Raw genomic sequence first — 24931 nt, 5'->3', positions numbered from 1 at the left:
AATTTATAGACATATCAGTGCAAGTGGGACACATTCTAAGAGGGGGTTCCACAATGGCTTCTAAACAAATTGAACAATGAGTTTCCTCAATGTCAGACATGTTGAACAGGCTAGTAATTAGACAAGCAAGCTTGGAAAACACTTTATTTAATGAAAAAACAACAATTTTCAAAAACGGTACTGAAAAGAGAAAAAAAGGCATACACAAACTGCAAAACTGCTTAAAATTCACTCAAATTTTCTGAAATTTTTGTAGTAGACTCACTAAACTTTGGTAAGATTGCACCACAAGTATTGAAGCAATTAACCCCCAAATATGCAAACCGGATTGACAAAGTGTCAAAAACCGGTAAAAACCCCTGTCAGCACCTTGCCACAGCTCTGCTGTGGCTCCTACCTACCCTTAGGGATAAATAATGTGGGGATAAAGCTTCGATTAGGCCCCAGAAGTTCACCAGGACCCTCCAGTATTGTAGCTTGCTGCTTGTCTATATAAAATAACTGTGCAACTGAGGCGCGAAATTAGGCCCCACCCACCGCACTCGATGATACTAGGGCCATCAGAACAAACTACCAAGCGTTTTTACAGCCATGTGGGTTATAAAACCCCCAAAAAAGCCAAGTGTATCCCTCAATACAGTTGTCCCATAAGAAATATAAACAGTACTCTCAGAACACACAAACGTTTGCCTTATATATTATTCAAACTGAGTGTCCATAAATTAAGCCCTTTATGCAAGCTAGTAAAGCCCCTTCTAAGACTAGGATTACTGCTTCCCCTTCCCCTAATGGGGATACTGTCAGCCTTTCTGAGTTATCAAAGTCTCTGCAGAAAAAATGACTGAACATATTTCATTGCTGTATAGCAAGAAACCGTTCCTCACACTGAAGTTTTCCTGTACTCCTCAGCTTCTGTGGGAACAGAGGTGGACCTTAGTTACAAATGCTAAGATCATCATCCTCTAGGCAGAAATCTTCATCTATCTCCTGCCTGAGAGTAAATAGTACACACCGGTACCATTTAAAAATAACAAACTCTTGCTTGAAGATAAAATAAAAACTAACAGTTTATCACCTCTTTCACTTTACCCTTCCTGCTTAGAGCCGGCAAAGAGAATGACTGGGGGGTGGAGTTAAGGGGGGAGCTATATAGACAGCTCTGCTGCTCTCTTTGCCACTTCCTGTTAGGAAGGATAATATCCCACAAGTAAGGATGAAACCGTGGACTCGGTACATCTTGCAAAAGAAAACTGTTTAGACTTTTAAGATCTAAAATGTGTCGGAACATTCCCTTGTTTTTGGAAACAACAAAGAGATTTGAATAAAAACCCCTACCCCTGGTCCAACCACATACGTATGTATGTATCGGGAACTTGAAAAGCGCGGCTAACCACCCGTAAGGGTCTCAAAGCGCTGCTCATTTTAGCAACCTCGGAAGGATGAAAGGCTGAGTGGACCTCACCAGGGATCAAACCTGCAACCCTTTGGTTGCTACAGAAATCAGCCACAGTGCGTTAGCATGCTGAGCTATCTCGTATTGGAACAGGACAAGTTACTCCCATGGAGGAGATGTCTCTTACACAACATAAGCACACCTCACTTCTATCTGGTCTACAGACAATCATGAAAGAAGAAAACTTCCTCTGAGGAAGGAATTTTTGAACTCCAACTGATACCCTGGAGACACAATTTCTAGAGTCCAGGGATCCTGAACTTCTCTTATCCAGCCTGGATCAAGAGAAAAAAAAAAGTCTGCCCCCTACTAGATCCGGTCCCGGATCAGGGGCCGCCCCTTCATGCTGTCTTGGTAGCAGAAGCAGGCTTCTTGGTTTGTTAACCCTTGTTCCAAGACTGGTTGGGTTTCCATGTAGTCGTGGCTTGTGAATAATTCCCTTCCTGTTTAGTGGAAGAGGAAGAGGAGACTCCCTTGAAATTTCAAAAAGAACAAAAATTACTCTGTCATCCCCCTTGCTTAGATGCTTTATCTTGAGGGAGGAGGAGACCCTACCTCCCTTAATGTCAGAATGATTTCTTTCAAATCAGGCCCGAATAGGGTCTTTCCCTTGAAAGGAATAGCCAAAAGTTGTCCTTTCTGAATATTTTAAAGAAACAACTACCCCCTTAGGAAGTATCAATCATACTGGAAAAAACGGAGCCCTCCACCTGTGAATAAAAACACAGAATGCATGAGGGACTGCAATAGCCTGTGGGAATTGTTAACATACAAAAACACCAGCTTGCAGTTCCCCAAACGAGACCACAAGTACACCATGTAGTGTAGAAATGTAGTAAAATGACCATTGACAACATACTCCCCAACAGCAATATCTGTAGCATAAAAAAGGTCTTAGAAAAAGGTGGAAACACCTAAATTCTCGAATAAATCTCTTATTGCTGGTGTGTAAAAAACAATCCAATTAAAGCGTTAACATGGTTGTGAATACACATCGCTAAAGGCATGAATCAGGTGATGTCATGTGCCACAACTCCATATAAAACATAAAGGGAACCGCAGAGAACTGCATGCGATTGGCATGGATTAACCGGAGTCAATGGACCCCGAAAAACAAAGGCTGTAGAGGGGGATCAATTTGACACTCAAAAGGAGGTACTGTCTTTTTAAATATTAAAGTACCGTATATAACATTCTCAGACACAAGGTATGAACGAAATCAATAAGGCTGAAATTATTAAGATAACCATAAGATAGCCTTCATAAAGCAAAACTATTGCTACTGTTCCTTTAACTGACAAAAACCACATCATTTTCATGTGCGTGCAGTCTAAGAAGTTGCTAACTGTCCCTTCATTAATATATGTGCACGGATTAGAGCAACTACCTGTCTGGTCTACTGGACCTCAGTTAATATACTGAGGTGCTAAGCGACCAAAGTTCGTTAGGGAGAACGAAATCTTTATTATAAAGTTATCAGAATAGTAAAACACATTCCTGAAAAAATCTTTCCTCCTATTGTATTGGAGAAAGGTATAACAGACAGACTTGTATTAACAATGTGAACACTTGCAGCCCAAACTCTCCCTCTGGCACAATTATATTCTGATCTAAAAGCATGTAAGTGTGAACCAAAACAGAGGGAGAGCACCACTACAGAGCCCCGCCCTTCGTCGGCCTGTACTTCATTCCCCGGCACACCTAATTGAAAGTGCCTAGAAGGGGGGAAGGAGCCCATCCAACGGCGGCAAGGTAACTCCGCCCATCGTGGGCGTATCCGCACGTCATCCCCCGGCACTCCGACTGAATGTGCCTAGTAAGGGGGAAAGAGCCCATACAATAGCGGGAAGATGACTCCGCCCATTGTGGGCGTACCCGCACTTCGTCCCCCCGGCACGCCGAATGAATGTGCCGTGAATGGGGGAAAGTATACTACACCGCCCCTCATGGGCGTCACTTAACATGAACTCCCGGTCGCCATTATTGACACCGGGAGAAAATAAACAAAACATAAGCCGAGTATCCGCACAGTAGTTCTTAACACCAGTGCAAGAAAGAAAAACCACGGCATTGTTTGTAATCAACATTTCAAAATATATAACAGCCATACACACCGCCCCTCATGGTGAACTAGACTGTAATAGTAGCTTTGTGAGGAGCCCCTACAAGCATGGCCCATAACAAGCTTGCGCACAACACCTCATCCAGTTAAATAAAAAGTTTTAAGCCCTTAGTGTGATCAGCATATATAAACACTTTGTGTGCCGCCAGGGAAAAAGCTCTTCACCGACAGAGCTCCTGAGTCCCTTAGAAGTGCAGAATAACCCCACTGTTCCGTAGAGCAGTGATTTGCAACTTTTTTTTGACGTGGCACACCTTTTTACATTAAAAAATCCTGTGGCACACCACCATCCCAAAATTTTACAAAATCATTCATTGTAGCCTAATACAGGATATAGATAGATAGATAGATATATACACACATACATATACACACACACTGTACTGTGCTGTCATGCCATGCCTCCTACAAACTATACATGACATTGACATTCATTCACAAACAATCATAATGATTGTCTGTGAATGAATGTCAATGTCATGGTTGTAAATGATGCCTGATGAGCCTGTCACATACCTCCCAATATTTCAAAATTTGAAAGAGGGACACCCCCGCACTGTTGTCAGTCTGCCGCGGCACACCTGAGGATCTCTCACGGCACACTGGTTGAAAAACACTGCCGTCGAGAAATAAAGTCTGCACTTACCTTGTATGCTGCCCGACAACATGACTGCCACAACTGGGTTCAGAGGTCCATTGGGTCCCTCCTGTAGTCCTGCAAGAAGATGAAGCCTGAGTTAATTGCAGCTTAGGCCATCACCGAAAAGATAGCATCACAGTATGGGAGGCGCAGTGAGAATTATGTCCCACAAGTTCCGATTGCTTTAAAGCCACCAAATGCTTCTCTTTTGATACTGAAGAGATGGATCTGGTCTAGGCTACACCCTAGCTCAAAGTAGCACTCATTGGCACCACTTTAAAAATAATAAACACTTGATTGAAGAATCTAAAACTAACACCTCACTTTACCTCTTCCTATCACTAACACAGGCAAAGAGAATGACAGGAGTGAGAGGGAAGGGAGGAGCTATATATACAGCTCTGCTGTGGTGCTCTTTGCCTCCTCCTGCTGACCAGGAGGCGATATCCCATAAGTAAGGATGAAATCCGTGGACTCATCATATCTTGAAAAAGAAATTAAAGTCAAATTGAAAAAGACTGAACCCCAGGTAAGAAAAAAGTTTAAATAAACTTCCCAAGCATGATTCCTATACTGAAACTGTTTAGACTGCAAAAAAACAGAATTTATGTTTACCTGATAAATTTCTTTCTCCAACGGTGTGTCCGGTCCACGGCGTCATCCTTACTTGTGGGATATTCTCTTCCCCAACAGGAAATGGCAAAGAGCCCAGCAAAGCTGGTCACATGATCCCTCCTAGGCTCCGCCTACCCCAGTCATTCGACCGACGTTAAGGAGGAATATTAGCATAGGAGAAACCATATGGTACCGTGGTGACTGTAGTTAAAGAAAATAAATTATCAGACCTGATTAAAAAAACCAGGGCGGGCCGTGGACCGGACACACCGTTGGAGAAAGAAATTTATCAGGTAAACATAAATTCTGTTTTCTCCAACATAGGTGTGTCCGGTCCACGGCGTCATCCTTACTTGTGGGAACCAATACCAAAGCTTTAGGACACGGATGAAGGGAGGGAGCAAATCAGGTCACCTAAATGGAAGGCACCACGGCTTGCAAAACATTTCTCCCAAAAATAGACTCAGAAGAAGCAGAAGTATCAAACTTGTAAAATTTGGTAAAAGTGTGCAGTGAAGACCAAGTCGCTGCCCTACATATCTGATCAACAGAAGCCTCGTTCTTGAAGGCCCATGTGGAAGCCACAGCCCTAGTGGAATGAGCTGTGATTCTTTCGGGAGGCTGCCGTCCGGCAGTCTCGTAAGCCAATCTGATGATGCTTTTAATCCAAAAAGAGAGAGAGGTAGAAGTTGCTTTTTGACCTCTCCTTTTACCTGAATAAACAACAAACAAGGAAGATGTTTGTCTAAATTCCTTTGTAGCATCTAAATAGAATTTTAGAGCGCGAACAACATCCAAATTGTGCAACAAACGTTCCTTCTTTGAAACTGGTTTCGGGCACAGAGAAGGTACGATAATCTCCTGGTTAATGTTTTTGTTAGAAACAACTTTTGGAAGAAAACCAGGTTTAGTACGTAAAACCACCTTATCTGCATGGAACACCAGATAAGGAGGAGAGCACTGCAGAGCAGATAATTCTGAAACTCTTCTAGCAGAAGAAATTGCAACTAAAAACAAAACTTTCCAAGATAATAACTTAATATCAACGGAATGTAAGGGTTCAAACGGAACCCCCTGAAGAACTGAAAGAACTAAATTGAGACTCCAAGGAGGAGTCAAAGGTTTGTAAACAGGCTTGATTCTAACCAGAGCCTGAACAAAGGCTTGAACATCTGGCACAGCTGCCAGCTTTTTGTGAAGTAACACCGACAAGGCAGAAATCTGTCCCTTCAGGGAACTTGCCGATAATCCTTTTTCCAATCCTTCTTGAAGGAAGGATAGAATCCTAGGAATCTTAACCTTGTCCCAAGGGAATCCTTTAGATTCACACCAACAGATATATTTTTTCCAAATTTTGTGGTAAATCTTTCTAGTTACAGGCTTTCTGGCCTGAACAAGAGTATCGATAACAGAATCTGAGAAACCTCGCTTCGATAAAATCAAGCGTTCAATCTCCAGGCAGTCAGCTGGAGTGAAACCAGATTCGGATGTTCGAACGGACCCTGAACAAGAAGGTCTCGTCTCAAAGGTAGCTTCCAAGGTGGAGCCGATGACATATTCACCAGATCTGCATACCAAGTCCTGCGTGGCCACGCAGGAGCTATCAAGATCACCGACGCCCTCTCCTGATTGATCCTGGCTACCAGCCTGGGAATGAGAGGAAACGGCGGAAACACATAAGCTAGTTTGAAGGTCCAAGGTGCTACTAGTGCATCCACTAGAGCCGCCTTGGGATCCCTGGATCTGGACCCGTAACAGGGAACTTTGAAGTTCTGACGAGAGGCCATTAGATCCATGTCTGGAATGCCCCACAGCTGAGTGACTAGGGCAAAGATTTCCGGATGGAGTTCCCACTCCCCCGGATGCAATGTCTGACGACTCAGAAAATCCGCTTCCCAATTTTCCACTCCCGGGATGTGGATAGCAGACAAGTGGCAGGATTGAGACTCCGCCCATAGAATAATCTTGGTCACTTCCTCCATCGCTAGGGAACTCCTTGTTCCCCCCTGATGGTTGATGTACGCAACAGTCGTCATGTTGTCTGATTGAAACCGTATGAACTTGGTCCTCGCTAGCTGAGGCCAAGCCTTGAGAGCATTGAATATCGCTCTCAGTTCCAGAATATTTATCGGTAGAAGAGATTCTTCCCGAGACCAAGGACCCTGAGCTTTCAGGGATCCCCAGACCGCGCCCCAGCCCGTCAGACTGGCGTCGGTCGTGACAATGACCCACTCTGGTCTGCGGAATGTCATCCCTTGTGACAGGTTGTCCAGGGACAGCCACCAACGGAGTGAGTCTCTGGTCCTCTGATTTACTTGTATCTTTGGAGACAAGTCTGTATAGTCCCCATTCCACTGACTGAGCATGCACAGTTGTAATGGTCTTAGATGAATGCGCGCAAAAGGAACTATGTCCATTGCCGCTACCATCAACCCGATCACTTCCATGCACTGAGCTACGGAAGGAAGAGGAACGGAATGGAGTATCCGACAAGAGTCCAGAAGCTTTGTTATTCTGGCCTCTGTTAGAAAAATCCTCATTTCTGAGGAGTCTATAATTGTTCCCAAGAAGGGAACCCTTGTTGACGGGGATAGAGAACTCTTTTCCACGTTCACTTTCCAGCCGTGAGATCTGAGAAAGGCCAGGACGATGTCCGTGTGAGCCTTTGCTCGAGGGAGGGACGACGCTTGAATCAGAATGTCGTCCAGGTAGGGTACTACTGCAATGCCCCTTGGTCTTAGCACCGCTAGAAGGGACCCTAGTACCTTTGTGAAAATCCTTGGAGCAGTGGCTAATCCGAAAGGAAGCGCCACGAACTGGTAATGTTTGTCCAGGAATGCAAACCTTAGGAACCGATGATGTTCCTTGTGGATAGGAATATGTAGATACGCATCCTTTAAATCCACCGTGGTCATGAATTGACCTTCCTGGATGGAAGGAAGGATAGTTCGAATGGTTTCCATCTTGAACGATGGGACCTTGAGAAATTTGTTTAAGATCTTGAGATCTAGGATTGGTCTGAACGTTCCCTCTTTTTTGGGAACTATGAACAGATTGGAGTAGAACCCCATCCCTTGTTCTCTTAATGGAACAGGATGAATCACTCCCATTTTTAACAGGTCTTCTACACAATGTAAGAACGCCTGTCTTTTTATGTGGTCTGAAGACAACTGAGACCTGTGGAACCTCCCCCTTGGGGGAAGTCCCTTGAATTCCAGAAGATAACCCTGGGAGACTATTTCTAGCGCCCAAGGATCCAGAACATCTCTTGCCCAAGCCTGAGCGAAGAGAGAGAGTCTGCCCCCCACCAGATCCGGTCCCGGATCGGGGGCCAATATTTCATGCTGTCTTGGTAGCAGTGGCAGGTTTCTTGGCCTGCTTTCCCTTGTTCCAGCCTTGCATTGGTCTCCAAGCTGGCTTGGCCTGAGAAGTGTTACCCTCTTGCTTAGAGGACGTAGCACCTTGGGCTGGTCCGTTTTTACGAAAGGGACGAAAATTAGGTCTATTTTTAGCCTTGAAAGGCCGATCCTGAGGAAGGGCGTGGCCCTTACCCCCAGTGATATCAGAGATAATCTCTTTCAAGTCAGGACCAAACAGCGTTTTCCCCTTGAAAGGAATGTTTAGTAGCTTGTTCTTGGAAGACGCATCAGCCGACCAAGATTTCAACCAAAGCGCTCTGCGCGCCACAATAGCAAACCCAGAATTCTTAGCCGCTAACTTAGCCAATTGCAAAGAGGCGTCTAGAGTGAAAGAATTAGCCAATTTGAGAGCATTGACTCTGTCCATAATCTCCTCATAAGGAGGAGAGTCACTATCGAGCACCTTAATCAGTTCATCAAACCAGAAATATGCGGCTGTAGTGACAGGGACAATGCATGAAATGGGTTGTAGAAGGTAACCCTGCTGAACAAACATCTTTTTAAGCAAACCTTCTAATTTTTTATCCATAGGATCTTTGAAAGCACAACTATCCTCTATGGGAATAGTGGTGCGTTTGTTTAAAGTAGAAACCGCTCCCTCGACCTTGGGGACTGACTGCCATAAGTCCTTTCTGGGGTCGACCATAGGAAACAATTTTTTAAATATGGGGGGAGGGACGAAAGGAATACCGGGCCTTTCCCATTCTTTATTAACAATGTCCGCCACCCGCTTGGGTATAGGAAAAGCTTCTGGGAGCCCCGGCACCTCTAGGAACTTGTCCATTTTACATAGTTTCTCTGGGATGACCAAATTTTCACAATCATCCAGAGTGGATAATACCTCCTTAAGCAAAATGCGGAGATGTTCCAATTTAAATTTAAATGTAATCACATCAGATTCAGCCTGCTGAGAAATGTTCCCTAAATCAGTAATTTCTCCCTCAGACAAAACCTCCCTGGCCCCCTCAGATTGGGTTAGGGGCCCTTCAGAGATATTAATATCAGCGTCGTCATGCTCTTCAGTAACTAAAACAGAGCATCCACGCTTACGCTGACAAGGGTTCATTTTGGCTAAAATGTTTTTGACAGAATTATCCATTACAGCCGTTAATTGTTGCATAGTAAGGAGTATTGGCGCGCTAGATGTACTAGGGGCCTCCTGAGTGGGCAAGACTCGTGTAGACGAAGGAGGGAATGATGCAGTACCATGCTTACTCCCCTCACTTGAGGAATCATCTTGGGCATCATTGTCATTATCACATAAATCACATTTATTTAAATGAATAGGAATTCTGGCTTCCCCACATTCAGAACACAGTCTATCTGGTAGTTCAGACATGTTAAACAGGCATAAACTTGATAAGAAAGTACAAAAAACGTTTTAAAATAAAACCGTTACTGTCGCTTTAAATTTTAAACTGAACACACTTTATTACTGCAATTGCGAAAAAACATGAAGGAATTGTTCAAAATTCACCAAATTTTCACCACAGTGTCTTAAAGCCTTGAAAATATTGCACACCAATTTTGGAAGCTTTAACCCTTAAAATAACGGAACCGGAGCCGTTTAAAGCTTTAACCCCTTTACAGTCCCTGGTATCTGCTTTGCTGAGACCCAACCAAACCCAAAGGGGAATACGATACCAAATGACGCCTTCAGAAGTCTTTTATAAGTATCAGAGCTCCTCTCACATGCGACTGCATGCCATGCCTCTCAAAAACAAGTGCGCAACACCGGCGCGAAAATGAGACTCTGCCTATGCTTTGGGAAAGCCCCTAAAGAATAAGGTGTCTAAAACAGTGCCTGCCGATATTATTATATCAAAATACCCAGAATAAATGATTCCTCAAGGCTAAATAAGTGTTAATATCAATCGATTTAGCCCAAAAAAAGTCTACAGTCTAAATAAGCCCTTGTGAAGCCCTTATTTACAATCGTAATAAACATGGCTTACCGGATCCCATAGGGAAAATGACAGCTTCCAGCATTACATCGTCTTGTTAGAATGTGTCATACCTCAAGCAGCAAGGGACTGCAAACTGTTCCCCCAACTGAAGTTAATTGCTCTCAACAGTCCTGTGTGGAACAGCCATGGATTTTAGTTACGGTTGCTAAAATCATTTTCCTCATACAAACAGAATTCTTCATCTCTTTTCTGTTTCTGAGTAAATAGTACGTACCAGCACTATTTGAAAATAACAAACTCTTGATTGAATAATGAAAAACTACAGTTAAACACTAAAAAACTCTAAGCCATCTCCGTGGAGATGTTGCCTGTACAACGGCAAAGAGAATGACTGGGGTAGGCGGAGCCTAGGAGGGATCATGTGACCAGCTTTGCTGGGCTCTTTGCCATTTCCTGTTGGGGAAGAGAATATCCCACAAGTAAGGATGACGCCGTGGACCGGACACACCTATGTTGGAGAAATACATATATTTAAAACTTTATATTAATACATAAAGCGCCAAACCATAGCTGAGAGTGTCTTAAATAATGAAAACATACTTACCGAAAGACACCAATCCACATATAGCAGATAGCCAAACCAGTACTGAAAACCATCAGCAGAAGTAATGGTATATAAGAGTATATCGTCGATCTGAAAAGGGAGGAAGGAGATGAATCCCTACGACCGATAACGGAGAACCCTTGAAAAGATTCCCCGCGAGGAAAACCATAAAATCAATAGGCGATACTCTCTTCACATCCCTCTGACAAACACTGTACTCTGAGAGGAATTGGGCTTTAGAATGCTTAGAAGCGCTAATCATAGAAGAAATCATAAAAATCAAGCACAAACTTACTTCATCACCTCCATAGGAGGCAAAGTTTGTAAAACTGAATTGTGGGTGTGGCGAGGGGTGTATTTATAGGCATTTTCAGGTTTGGGAAACTTTGCCCCTGGTAGAATTGTATATCCCATATGTCACTAGCTCATGGACTCTTGCCAATTACATGAAAGAAATGGGATAAATAGAAATATATTGTAAAGTCTTGTAAAACTGCATGCGCTATCTGAATCATAAAAGTTTAAATTTTGACTTTAGCGTCCATTTAAGAAGACATTTACCTTCACTTTAAAAGGAACAACAACAACAAAAGCAGCTTGAGTTTTCTAACTTTTACCTGGTAGTCCTGGTCATCAACACCAAAACGCTCACGGAGATTTCTGAAAACTTGTGGGCAGTACTCCTTAAATTTAAAGTGACTCGGAAGGTTCTCCCTGTGGTAAAGTGGCAAAAAAATAATAGTTAAACTACAAGCAGACATTTTCACTGGCAAAAAAACACTGATTTCAATTTACAACTTTTTTTTATTCATTCACTTTTCCCCAATAAGGAAATACATTTCACAATCTTTGAAATATAATATAACTCACAGAATGTGTTTTTTTTTCCCTCACAAAGTTTTACTAGAATAAAAATTACATGAATTTCTTTTTATAGAATATATAAATCATAGGGATTTTTTTTCTCTTTAACCACTTCAATGTGCATAAAGAGGCGTCACGTATATATCAAGCCAGGTGCGCGCATGATGAGCCCTCTTTCGTCATGCAGCGGGAATCGCAGATTGAAAGCTGTTTTTGCCGATTCCCTGCACTACAGGCTGGTGATCACTGGTGGCCTAGTGGGTGGAACTCCCAGGTAGCACTAGTGACACCACCATCAACACACATGGCAACATCAAAAGGGGCAGAACAAGGATGCATAGGTAGTTGCAAGGGAGTTGGATTTGGGAGGTTTTTCAAACCCCTTGATCTTAGCTCCCTTAGAAGCTACAAACCTCCAAGACCCCTCACTTGAAAGTAAAACACAACACATGGGGATTTGCTTTGGAACAGCACATTATATGCTCTATAAAAAATCTGGTATGTCTAGTGACCCCTAATAAAAGTTTATTTTCTAGTAGACGCTCTCTAAAATATGATTTTTTTTTTAATCAAACCTTTTTTATTAAGGTATTTAGCAATACATTCTTTATAACAAGACATCATGACAACACATCCTAAACGAGATAGAAAAAAATACAAGAGTGATCTCATATCAATTAGTTAAGTTTAAATAATGAAAACACAATATGCATATGGGATTATGAAAACTATTCGCAGGACAAACATGTCACACCAAAGTTATAACATGACTTAGAAATATACATTGCAGATAGATACTGTAGATTTTTATTTTATGCATTAATAATATTGTGGTACCTCTTTATCCATGCATACTGCCTACTAGAATGATATTTGCCACTGAACTACTTAGATTACTGACAAACTATTTGGAATGAGAGATACATTTCTTTATACAATAGAAAGGAATAACATCTGATAATACTACCGGTAAATAAAAAAAATACACAGAATCTTATGCTTTTAATAGGTAAGAGGAGGATCTACCATAATATATAGGTGACATAGAGAGTATCGCTTTGTGTCTATGTGTGGAAATAGTAAACCCTTACTGGGTGGATTTATAATGAATAGAGAGGGTACCCTGTACAAGAGTAACTGGGACCAGACAAGCATAACTTGAGCATAATAAAAAATAACAAACATAGGCAACCATAGGACAAAAGTAGCATGTGATATAAGTGGTAAGCCTATATCATACTGATATAGTATTCCTGCTAGCTAAACAAAAACTTTCATATTTCAACCTAATTCCAAGGGAGATAACATCTTGGCCTGGAAACCAAGAGCAAGGTGCAGGTACCTGGATCCAGTAAACATATCAAACTATTAGAGAGGGTATACAATATGGGCTGATCGATTAGGTTAGTAACATAGCTTTAGTAGGCTTCCTTATGTTGTATTGTTCTCAGTCCCCTGACATTCAGCAGATAGAACCTAGGGTCATCTGGTCACAGGGGGGTAATAAGCTGTAGTAGTAAGAAATGACATGATGGGGTGGCTATTAATGTCACAGCTGCACTGAAATAGTGATCCCCTAACAAAAACGTGAATAATGTATGGCAGACGTCTGGAGTTATATGTCCCGATAGCAGCATATCAGACTTCAGGGCCGTCATTTGTAAAGGCAAGCCTGGTGGGACATTGTGAAATCTAATCACTTTGGCTCAGAGAGGCAAACCACACTACCCAATCCCAGATCGGATGTTACAACACTGGCCCCCAATATAGTTATCGATGCTATTGGGTAGGTAGTATCTGTTGCTTTTTCTGGGGTAGTAAGGGACCAGGGGCTTTGTGCATGATGAAGTCCAAGTAACAAGGCTGTCAATCTGAAGTGGCATGACAGATAAGATGGCAGGCCGGGTCCTTAATAACTCTCTAGTTGGTGACTCCATGCTGCGGTTGCTCTGTTGTGTGCTGTGAGCCGGAGCTCTGGCCAAAGTTAATTGTTTGTTGAAATCCGGAGATCTTACTCCGAGTGGTTGCAAACCCCTCCTCATCATCGAGGGAACCGACCGCATCCCGCTCTAGTGGATCCAAGGGCGATGACACACACTTTATGTCACATACCTCAGGTAGAATTAATTTAGGCTGTTCCGTGCTCCAGATCACATTGTGTCTGAATGTGAAGTTAGAACTGGGCAGCACAGCACGCTGAGTCAGATTTGGTCTTGGGTCCGTAGGTTGTAGAGGCCATATTGTACCTGTAACCTCTTTAATAACCCCATGTACTTCCAGCCGTGAGTCCCGCGGGCTCATGGTTGCCCTGCATATGCCACTGAGATCAGTAAGTCTACAATCCATCAGTTGCCCTAAGGCCTTGTCAGGGTACCTGTGAAGTAACCTTAAATAAACTACAGATGTATAATGGAATCTAATATTTCATTTTTTAGCTCAAATCTAATTTGACATGAATTGTGTGGGCTGTAGCCATGGCAGACAAACCCCCACTTCTTCTTGGTTACACAGGGAAGAACAAAAGGTTTAGGCCTTTGTATAAGATAAGGCCAGTGGGCCACTTCAAAGTAAGTAACATAATTTATGTAAGAACTTACCTGATAAATTCATTTCTTTCATATTAGCAAGAGTCCATGAGCTAGTGACGTATGGGATATACATTCCTACCAGGAGGGGCAAAGTTTCCCAAACCTCAAAATGCCTATAAATACACCCCTCACCACACCCACAATTCAGTTTAACGAATAGCCAAGAAGTGGGGTGATAAGAAAAAAGTGCGAAGCATAAATATAAGGAATTGGAATAATTGTGCTTTATACAAAAAAATCATAACCACCACAAAAAATGGTGGGCCTCATGGACACTTGCTAATATGAAAGAAATTAATTTATCAGGTAAGTTCTTACATAAATTATGTTTTCTTTCATGTAATTAGCAAGAGTCCATGAGCTAGTGACGTATGGGATAATGACTACCCAAGATGTGGATCTTCCACGCAAGAGTCACTAGAGAGGGAGGGATAAAATAAAGACAGCCAATTCCGCTGAAAAATAATCCACACCCAAAACAAAGTTTAAATCTTATAAAGAAAAAAAACCTGAAATGATAAGCAGAAGAATCAAACTGAAACAGCTGCCTGAAGTACTTTTCTACCAAAAACAGCTTCAGAAGAAGAAAACACATCAAAATGGTAGAATTTAGTAAAAGTATGCAAAGAAGACCAAGTTGCTGCTTTGCAAATCTGATCAACCGAAGCTTCATTCCTAAACGCCCAGGAAGTAGAAACTGACCTAGTAGAATGAGCTGTAATCTTTGAGGCGGAGTTTTACCCGACTCGACATAAGCATGATGAATTAAAGATTTCAACCAAGATGCCAAAGAAATGGCAGAGGCCTTCTGACCTTTCCTAGAACCGGAAAAGATAACAAATAGACTAGAAGTCTTTCGGAAATTCTTAGTAGCTTCAACATAATATTTCAAAGCTCTAACTACATCCAAAGAATGCAATGATCTCTCCTTAGAATTCTTAGGATTAGGACACAATGAAGGAACCACAATTTCTCTACTAATGTTGTTAGAATTCACAACCTTAGGTAAAAATTGAAAAGAAGTTCGCAACACCGCCTTATCCTGATGAAAAATCAGAAAAGGAGACTCACAAGAAAGAGCAGATAATTCAGAAACTCTTCTAACAGAAGAGATGGCCAAAAGAAACAACTTTCCAAGAAAGTAATTTAATGTCCAATGAATGCATAGGTTCAAACGGAGGAGCTTGAAGAGCCCCCAGAACCAAATTCAAACTCCAAGGAGGAGAAATTGACTTAATGACAGGCTTTATACGAACCAAAGCTTGCACAAAACAATGAATATCAGGAAGATTAGCAATCTTTCTGTGAAAAAGAACAGAAAGAGCAGAGATTTGTCCTTTCAAGGAACTTGCAGACAAACCTTTATCCAAACCATCCTGAAGAAACTGTAGAATTCTCGGAACTCTAAAAGAATGCCAGGAAAATTGATGAGAAAGACACCAAGAAATGTAAGTCTTCCAAACTCGATAATATATCTTTCTAGATACAGATTTACGAGCCTGTAACATAGTACTAATCACAGAGTCAGAGAAACCTCTTTGACTAAGAATCAAGCGTTCAATCTCCATACCTTTAAATTTAAGGATTTGAGATCCTGATGGAAAAAAGGACCTTGTGACAGAAGGTCTGGTCTTAACGGAAGAGTCCATGGTTGGCAAGAGGCCATCCGGACAAGATCCGCATACCAAAACCTGTGAGGCCATGCTGGAGCCACCAGCAGAACAAACGAGCATTCCTTCAGAATCTTGGAGATTACTCTTGGAAGAAGAACTAGAGGCGGAAAGATATAGGCAGGATGATACTTCCAAGGAAGTGACAATGCATCCACTGCTTCCGCCTGAGGATCCCTGGATCTGGACAGATACCTGGGAAGTTTCTTGTTTAGATGAGAAGCCATCAGATCTATTTCTGGAAGTCCCCACATTTGAACAATCTGAAGAAATACCTCTGGGTGAAGAGACCATTCGCCCGGATGTAACGTTTGGCGACTGAGATAATCCGCTTCCCAATTGTCTATACCTGGGATATGAACCGCAGAAATTAGATAGGAGCTGGATTCCGCCCATACCAGTATTCGAGATACTTCTTTCATAGCCAGAGGACTGTGAGTCCCTCCTTGATGATTGATGTATGCCACAGTTGTGACATTGTCTGTCTGAAAACAAATGAACGATTCTCTCTTTAGAAGAGGCCATGACTGAAGAGCTCTGAAAATTGCACGGAGTTCCAAAATATTGATCGGTAATCTCACCTCCTGAGATTCCCAAACCCCTTGTGCTGTCAGAGACCCCCACACAGCTCCCCAACCTGTCAGACTTGCATCTGTTGATATTACAGTCCAGGTCGGAAGAACAAAAGAAGCCCCCTGAACTAAACGATGGTGATCTGTCCACCACGTCAGAGAGTGTCGTACAATCGGTTTTAAAGATATTAATTGAGATATCTTTGTGTAATCCCTGCACCACTGGTTCAGCATACAGAGCTGAAGAGGTCGCATGTGAAAACGAGCAAAGGGGATCGCGTCCGATGCAGCAGTCATAAGACCTAGAATTTCCATGCATAAGGCTACCGAAGGGAATGATTGTGACTGAAGGTTTCGACAAGCTGAGATCAATTTCAGACGTCTCTTGTCTGTCAGAGACAGAGTCATGGACACTGAATCTATCTGGAAACCTAAAAAGGTTACCTTTGTCTGAGGAATCAATGAACTTTTTGGTAAATTGATCCTCCAACCATGATCTTGAAGAAACAACACAAGTCGATTCGTATGAGATTCTGCTAAATGTGAAGACTGAGCAAGTACCAAGATATCGTCCAAATAAGGAAATACCACAATACCCTGTTCTCTGATTACAGACAGAAGGGCACCGAGAACCTTTGTAAAAATTCTTGGAGCTGTTGCTAGGCCAAACGGTAGAGCCACAAACTGGTAATGCTTGTCTAGGAAAGAGAATCTCAGAAACTGATAGTGATCTGGATGAATCGGAATATGCAGATATGCATCCTGTAAATCTATTGTCGACATATAATGCCCTTGCTGAACAAAAGGCAGGATAGTCCTTACAGTTACCATTTTGAATGTTGGTATCCTTACATAACGATTCAATATTTTTAGATCCAGAACTGGTCTGAAGGAATTCACCTTCTTTGGTACAATGAAGAGATTTGAATAAAACCCCAGCCCCTGTTCCAGAACTGGAACTGGCATAATTACTCCAGCCAACTCTAGATCTGAAACACATTTCAGAAATGCTCGAGCCTTCGCTGGGTTTACTGGGACACGGGAAAGAAAAAATCTCTTTGCAGGAGGCCTTATCTTGAAGCCAATTCTGTACCCTTCTGAAACAATGTTCTGAATCCAAAGATTGTGAATGGAATTGATCCAAATTTCTTTGAAAAAAACGTAATCTGCCCCCTACCAGCTGAGCTGGAATGAGGGCCGCACCTTCATGTGGACTTGGGAGCTGGCTTTGGTTTTCTAAAAGGCTTGGATTTATTCCAGTCTGGAGATGGTTTCCAAACTGATACCGCTCCTGTGGATGAAGGATCAGGCTTTTGTTCCTTATTGTGACGAAAGGAACGAAAACGATTATTAGACCTTTAGATTTTTTATCCTGTGGTAAAAAAGTTCCTTTCCCTCCAGTAACAGTTGAGATAATAGAATCCAACTGAGAACCAAATAATTTATTACCCTGGAAAGAAAGGGAAAGCAAAGTAGACTTAGAAGACATATCAGCATTCCAAGTTTTAAGCCATAAAGCTCTTCTAGCTAAAATAGCTAGAAACATATACCTGACATCAACTCTAATGATATCAAAGATGGCATCACAAATAAAATTATTAGCATGTTGAAGAAGATTAATAATGCTATGAGAATTATGATCTGTTACTTGTTGCGCTAAAGCTTCTAACCAAAAAGTTGAAGCTGCAGCAACATCCGCTAAAGATATAGCAGGTCTAAGAAGATTACCTGAACACAAGTAAGATTTTCTTAGAAAGGATTCAATCTTCCTATCTAAAGGATCCTTAAAGGAAGTACTATCTGCCGTAGGAATAGTAGTACGCTTAGCAAGAGTAGAGACAGCCCCATCAACCTTAGGGATTTTGTCCCAAAACTCTAATCTGTCAGATGGCACAGGATATAATTGCTTAAAACGTTTAGAAGGAGTAAATGAATTACCCAAATTATTCCATTCCCTGGAAATTACTTCAGAAATAGCATCAGGGACAGGAAAAACTTCTGGAATAACTACAGGAGATTTAAAAACCTTATTTAAACGTTTAGATTTAGTATCAAGAGGACCAGAATCCTCTATTTCTAATGCAATTAAGACTTCTTTAAGTAAAGAACGAATAAATTCCATTTTAAATAAATATGAAGATTTATCAGCATCAACCTCTGAGACAGAATCCTCTGAACCAGAAGAACCATTATCAGAATCAGAATGATGATGTTCATTTAAAAATTCATCTGAAAAATGAGAAGTTTTAAAAGACTTTTTACGTTTACTAGAAGGAGGAATAACAGACATAGCCTTCTTAATGGATTTAGAAACAAAATCTCTTATGTTATCAGGAACACTCTGAGTATTAGATGTTGATGGAACAGCAACAGGTAATGTAACATTACTAAAGGAAATATTATCTGCATTAACAAGTTTGTCATGACATTCAGTACAAACAACAGCTGGAGGAACAGATACCACAAGTTTACAGCAGATACACTTAACTTTGGTAGATCCAGCACCAGGCAGCGATTTTCCAGAAGTATCTTCTGACTCAGTGTCAATGTGGGACATCTTGCAATATGTAATAGAAAAAACAACATATAAAGCAAAATTGAACAAATTCCTTAAATGACAGTTTCAGGAATGGGAAAAAATGCCAGTGAACAAGCTTCTAGCAACCAGAAGCAATAAATAATGAGACTTAAATAATGTGGAGACAATAGTGACGCCCATATTTTTTAGCGCCAAAAAAGACGCCCACATTATTTGGCGCCTAAATGCTTTTGGCGCCAAAAATGACGCCACATCCAGAACGCCGACACTTTTGGCGCAAAAAACCTCAAAAATGACGCAACTTCCGGCGACACGTATGACGCCGGAAATAGAAAAAAAATTTGCGCCAAAAAAGTCCGCGCCAAGAATGACGCAATAAAATGAAGCATTTTCAGCCCCCGCGAGCCTAACAGCCCACAGGGAAAAAGTCAAATTTTAAGGTAAGAAAAAATTGATTTATTCATATGCATTATCCCAAATATGAAACTGACTGTCTGAAATAAGAAACGTTGAACATCCTGAGTCAAGGCAAATAAATGTTTGAATACATATATTTAGAACTTTATATAAAAGTGCCCAACCATAGCTTAGAGTGTCACAGAAAATAAGACTTACTTACCCCAGGACACTCATCTACATGTAGTAGAAAGCCAAACCAATACTGAAACGAGAATCTGTAGAGGTAATGGTATATAAGAGTATATCGTCGATCTGAAAAGGGAGGTAAGAGATGAATCTCTACGACCGATAACAGAGAACCTATGAAAAAGACCCCGTAGAAGGAGATCATTGAATTCAAATAGGCAATACTCTCTTCACATCCCTCTGACATTCACTGCACGCTGAGAGGAAAACCGGGCTCCAACCTGTTGCAGAGCGCATATCAACGTAGAATCTAGCACAAACTTACTTCACCACCTCCACAGGAGGCAAAGTTTGTAAAACTGATTTGTGGGTGTGGTGAGGGGTGTATTTATAGGCATTTTGAGGTTTGGGAAACTTTGCCCCTCCTGGTAGGAATGTATATCCCATACGTCACTAGCTCATGGACTCTTGCTAATTACATGAAAGAAATTAGAATTTTGGAACCCTCAGATGTGTATGTCCATATATGGAGTTTCCTGCCCAAAATGGATAATAGATTTACAGACCCCCCTCACTGCTCAATACAGAGAGAACCTAAATGTCTGTAAAAAACCCTTTGGTGGAAGATATGCATCACTAAAGCCAGGAATATAGTAATTAGCACAGACCAACTAAATACACATAAGGCAGCTGAACTCATGTTTACCTACAGACATATGGGAAATGTTGTGCCTAAATCTTCATAATAATTTAAAATACACAGATCATATTAAAAACACACACACACACACATATATATATATACATACATACATACATATATATATATATTAATCTGAAACTGATACTATATTGTATGTCTGCTGTATTGAACAAGTAGCTATACAGTTAATTTAAAAACATAATTTATGTAAGAACTTACCTGATAAATTAATTTCTTTCATATTGGCAAGAGTCCCTGAGCTAGTGACGAATGGGATATACAATCCTACCAGGAGGGGCAAAGTTTCCCAAACCTCAAAATGCCTATAAATACACCCCTCACCACACCCACAAAGTTTAACGAATAGCCAAGAAGTGGGGTGATAAAGAAAGGAGTAAAAAAGCATCAACAAAGAATTGGAATAATTATGCTTTATACAAAAAATCATAACCACCATAAAAAGGGTGTGCCTCATGGACTCTTGCCAATATGAAAGAAATGAATTTATCAAGTAAGTTCTTACATAAATTATGGTTTTCTTTCATGTAATTGGCAAGAGTCCATGAGCTAGTGATCGATCTGAAAAGGGAGGAAGAAGATGAATACCTACGACCGTGAAAGATTTCCCATGAGGCGAAAATGTGGTGTCATGAGGCAGTACTCCCTTCACATCACTTTGACAAGCACTATACTTTGAGGGGAGCGGGCTTCAATATACTCTGAAGCACCTTTCACTGAAGAAATCAAGCAAATCATCATGTCCCTTTAATGGGCCTCAACACAAAAGAGTATGTGTGTACATATGCATAAATGATGTTTTCCTTCCATAAGGCATAGAGAGTCCACGACTTCATTCCTTACTGTTGGGAAATCTATACCCAAGCTCCAGAGGACACAATACATAACGGGAGGGAACAGGGAAAAAAAAAAAAAGAGGCGGCAGACCCTATTCTGAAGGCACCACAGCCTGTAAAACACTTCTCCCAAAAGCTGCTTCAGCAGAAGCAAACACATCAAACTTGTAAAATTTAGAAAAAGTGTGTAAGGAGGGCTTAACAAATCTGATGTAGAGCCACTGCTCTAGTGGAATGAGTCGTTATCCTCTCAGGAGGCTGTCGTCCCGCTGTCTCATAAGCTAAGTGAATGACACTCCTTAACTAGAAAGATAGAGAAGTTGCAGAAGCCTTCTGCCCCTTAAGCTTCTCCGTATAGATGACAAACAAAGATGAAGATTGTCTGAATTCCATAGTAGCCTGAAGATATAACTTCAAGGCAAGAATCACATCTAGATTTTGAAGCAAACGTTCCTTCGCTGAAGAAGGATTAGGACACAAGGAAGGAACAACAATTTCTTGATTAAAGGGACACTAAACCCAATTTTTTTCTTTCATGATTCAGATAGAGCAAGAGATTATAAGCACCTTTCTAATTTACTCCCATTATAAATTTTTCTTTGTTCTCTTGCTATCTTGATTTGAAAAAGCAGTACTGTAAGCTTTAGAGCCGGACCATTTTTTGTTCAGCACATGGGTAGCACTTGCTGATTTGTGGCTAAATGTAGCAAACCAATCAGTAAGCTCTACCAAGGTGCTGAACTAAAAATTGGCCGGCTCCTAACCTTTTATTACTGCTTTTTCAAATCAAGGTAACAAGAGAACAAAGAAAAATTGATAATAGGAGTAAATTAGAAAGTTGCTTAAAATTGCATGCTCTATCTGTATCATGAAAGAAAAAATGTGGGGTTAGTATCCCTTTCATGTTACGATTTGACACCATTTAGGGAGGAACCCTAGTTTAGTGCGTAAAACCGCCTTAGCATGAAAAACCAGATAAGGGGGTCACATTGCAAAGCAGAAATCTCAGAAACTCTGCAAGCAGAGGCAATAGCCAGCAAAATAAGAACCTTCCAACATAACAATTTAACAATTTAATGTCAACAGTATGCATAGGCTCAAACTGAGCCTGCTGCAAAACACTAAGAACAAGATTGAGGCGCCAAGGCAGAGCCCCAGATCTAAACACAGGTCTGATACTAGCCAGAGCCTTAAAGGATTGCACATCCGGAAGCTCAGCCAATCTCTTATGCATTAACACCGACAGGGCCGATATCTGTCCCTTCAGGGAACTAGCAGATAAACCCTTCTCAAGTCCATCCTGGACAAAAGCTAAAATTCTGGCAACCTTAACCTTATTGCCAGGAAAAGCCACGCTCTTCACACCAGTAAAAGTCCTCAACACTTTATGGCAGATACGACGAGTAACTGGCTTATGACCTTGAACCAGAGTGTCGATAACACTCTCAGAAAACCCTCTCTTGGCTAAGACTAAGCATTCCATATCTCCATGCAGTCAGCCTCAGAGAATCTAGATTTTGATGAACAAAGGGACCCTGTATCAGCAGATCTATTAATTCTGCCTGAGGATCCCTCGACCCGTACCTGGGTAGCTTGGTATTGAGGCGGGATGCCATGAGATCTATATACGGCATCCCCCACTCGCTGCATATATCCGCAAAAAACCTTGGGGTGGAGAGACCATTCCCCTGGGTGAAAGGATTGCCTGCTGAGGAAGTCCGCTTCCAAGTTGTCCACACACGGAATGTGGATCGCCGACAGCATATATCCGTGAGTCTCTACTGAGTCCACAGCCCTTGTGCCTTTTTGGCACCCCAAACTGCTCCCCAGCCTGAAAGGCTTGCATCCGTAGTCACAATCTCCCAGGGCGGTCTCAAGAAGCACATGCCTTGGGACAGATGATCTGGACAGAGCCACCAGGAGAGCGAGTCTCTCGGCAGGTTGTCCAGCACGATCTGTTGAGACAGATCTAAATGGTCACTGTTCCATTGTCTCAGCATGCATAGTTTTAATCCTATAGTGACGAAAGGCAAAGAATGACTGGGGGATAAGGAAAGTGGGAGGGATATTTAAGCCTTTGGCTATGGTGTCTTTGCCTCCTCCTGGTGGTCAGGTGTATTTCCCAACAGTAAGGAATTAAGTTGTGGACTCTCCCTGCCTTATGGAAGGAAATTAAGCTTTCTCCTTGAAATACGACCTCCCTCAATATATATTTACATATTTAAAAAAAAAAAGACATGAAACCCAAATGTTTTCTTTCAGTATTCTGATAAGAGTATAGAATTTTAAACAAATTTGCAATTTACTAAAATTATCATTTTTGCTTCATTCTCTTTAATGAAAGATCAGCAACGCAGCTAAAAACATCTGGTGAGCCAATGACAAGAGGTATATAGGTGCAGTCAACAATCAGCAGCTAGCTCGCAGTAATACATTGCTGCTTCTGAGCCTACTTATGCATGCCTTTCAACAAAAAAAAAAAACAAGAGAATGAAGCAAATTAAATAAATGTAAATTGGAAAGTTGTTTAAAAAAATTGCATGCTCTATCTGAATTATGAAGATTGAATTTTCACCCCCTAAGCAGAACATGCTGTGATCAGCGATGTTGTGCCAGTTAAAATCAAAGTTGTGTCTGCACTTTTAATTTCTACCTGTGTAACTGTTCTGTTATGGCTCAATGTAAATATTTACTGCAGCTCCTTTTTCTTCAATTTCCTCCCCTTCCTGAACGCCAGTGCAGGGTGAGAGCACAAAGGGTAAGCTGAGGTACACTGTGTGGTTCAGCATTTATGATAAACCTTTGCTTTCTCCCTTGCCCCCTTCTTAGCCACAGAGAGTAAAAAACTGGTATCGCTTTTCTTCTGTGTTATTTAATATATAGAGACTATTTTTTTGTATGGTGCTTAGATTGTCATCCTATCTGTACTCAGAGAGCAACCTTTATACCACTTGACTACACTACACTACACTACACACACACACAATAGCAAGGGCACTATAAAGGCAGGCTCCTCTAATATGTTTTATTCATAAGATACTTTATATAGCAGTATCGATTTGATATTCCCTCGTGAGGAGTGGTGCTAGCATTTGGTTCAAAACTTTGTGAACAATTGGGATTAGATTCCCTGTAAAGTAATGCTTGTGTAGCACTCTTTGCCCAGACTGATCATAGAGGCAAAAAAAACTAAATTTATGCTTACCTGATAAATTTATTTATCTTGTGGTGTATCCAGTCCACGGATCATCCATTACTTGTGGGATATTCTCCTTCCCAACAGGAAGCTGCAAGAGGATCACCCACAGCAGAGCTGTCTATATAGCTCCTCCCCTAACTGCCACCTCCCAGTCATTCGACCGAAGACAAGCAAGAGATAGGAGAAACTATAGGGTGCAGTGGTGACTAATTTAAAAATTTAAAAAACACCTGCCTTAAAAAGACAGGGCGGGCCGTGGACTGGATACACCACAAGAGAAATAAATTTATCAGGTAAGCATAAATTTCGTTTTCTCTTGTAAGGTGTATCCAGTCCACGGATCATCCATTACTTGTGGGATACCAATACCAAAGCTTTAGGACACGGATGAAGGGAGGGACAAGGCAGGCGCTTAAACGGAAGGCACCACTGCCTGTAAGACCTTTCTCCCAAAAATAGCCTCAGAAGAAGCAAAAGTATCAAATTTGTAGAATTTAGAAAAAGTATGGAGCGAAGACCCAGTCGCCGCCTTGCAAATCTGTTCAACAGAAGCGTCATTTTTAAAAGCCCATGTGGAAGCCACTGCTCTAGTGGAAT

At 41.5% G+C, this 24931-nt stretch overlaps 1 protein-coding gene across 2 annotated transcripts in view; it reads right to left on the bottom strand.

The window, feature by feature from the left end:
- PIP4K2C (phosphatidylinositol-5-phosphate 4-kinase type 2 gamma) overlaps positions 1-24931 on the bottom strand; it is a 396981-nt gene that overhangs the window by 247744 nt on the left and 124306 nt on the right. For both annotated transcript variants that reach the window (XM_053708193.1, XM_053708194.1), the window contains exon 3: positions 11378-11474. In XM_053708193.1, coding sequence (XP_053564168.1) covers positions 11378-11474 — 97 coding nt within the window. The remainder of the gene's footprint in view (positions 1-11377; positions 11475-24931) is intronic.

The sequence above is a fragment of the Bombina bombina genome, chromosome 3 (assembly GCF_027579735.1).
Source record: "Bombina bombina isolate aBomBom1 chromosome 3, aBomBom1.pri, whole genome shotgun sequence".
Classification (NCBI taxonomy): Eukaryota; Metazoa; Chordata; class Amphibia; order Anura; family Bombinatoridae; genus Bombina; species Bombina bombina.
Note: the sequence above shows the minus strand (reverse complement) of the source record. Positions and strands in the feature narration are given on the sequence as shown.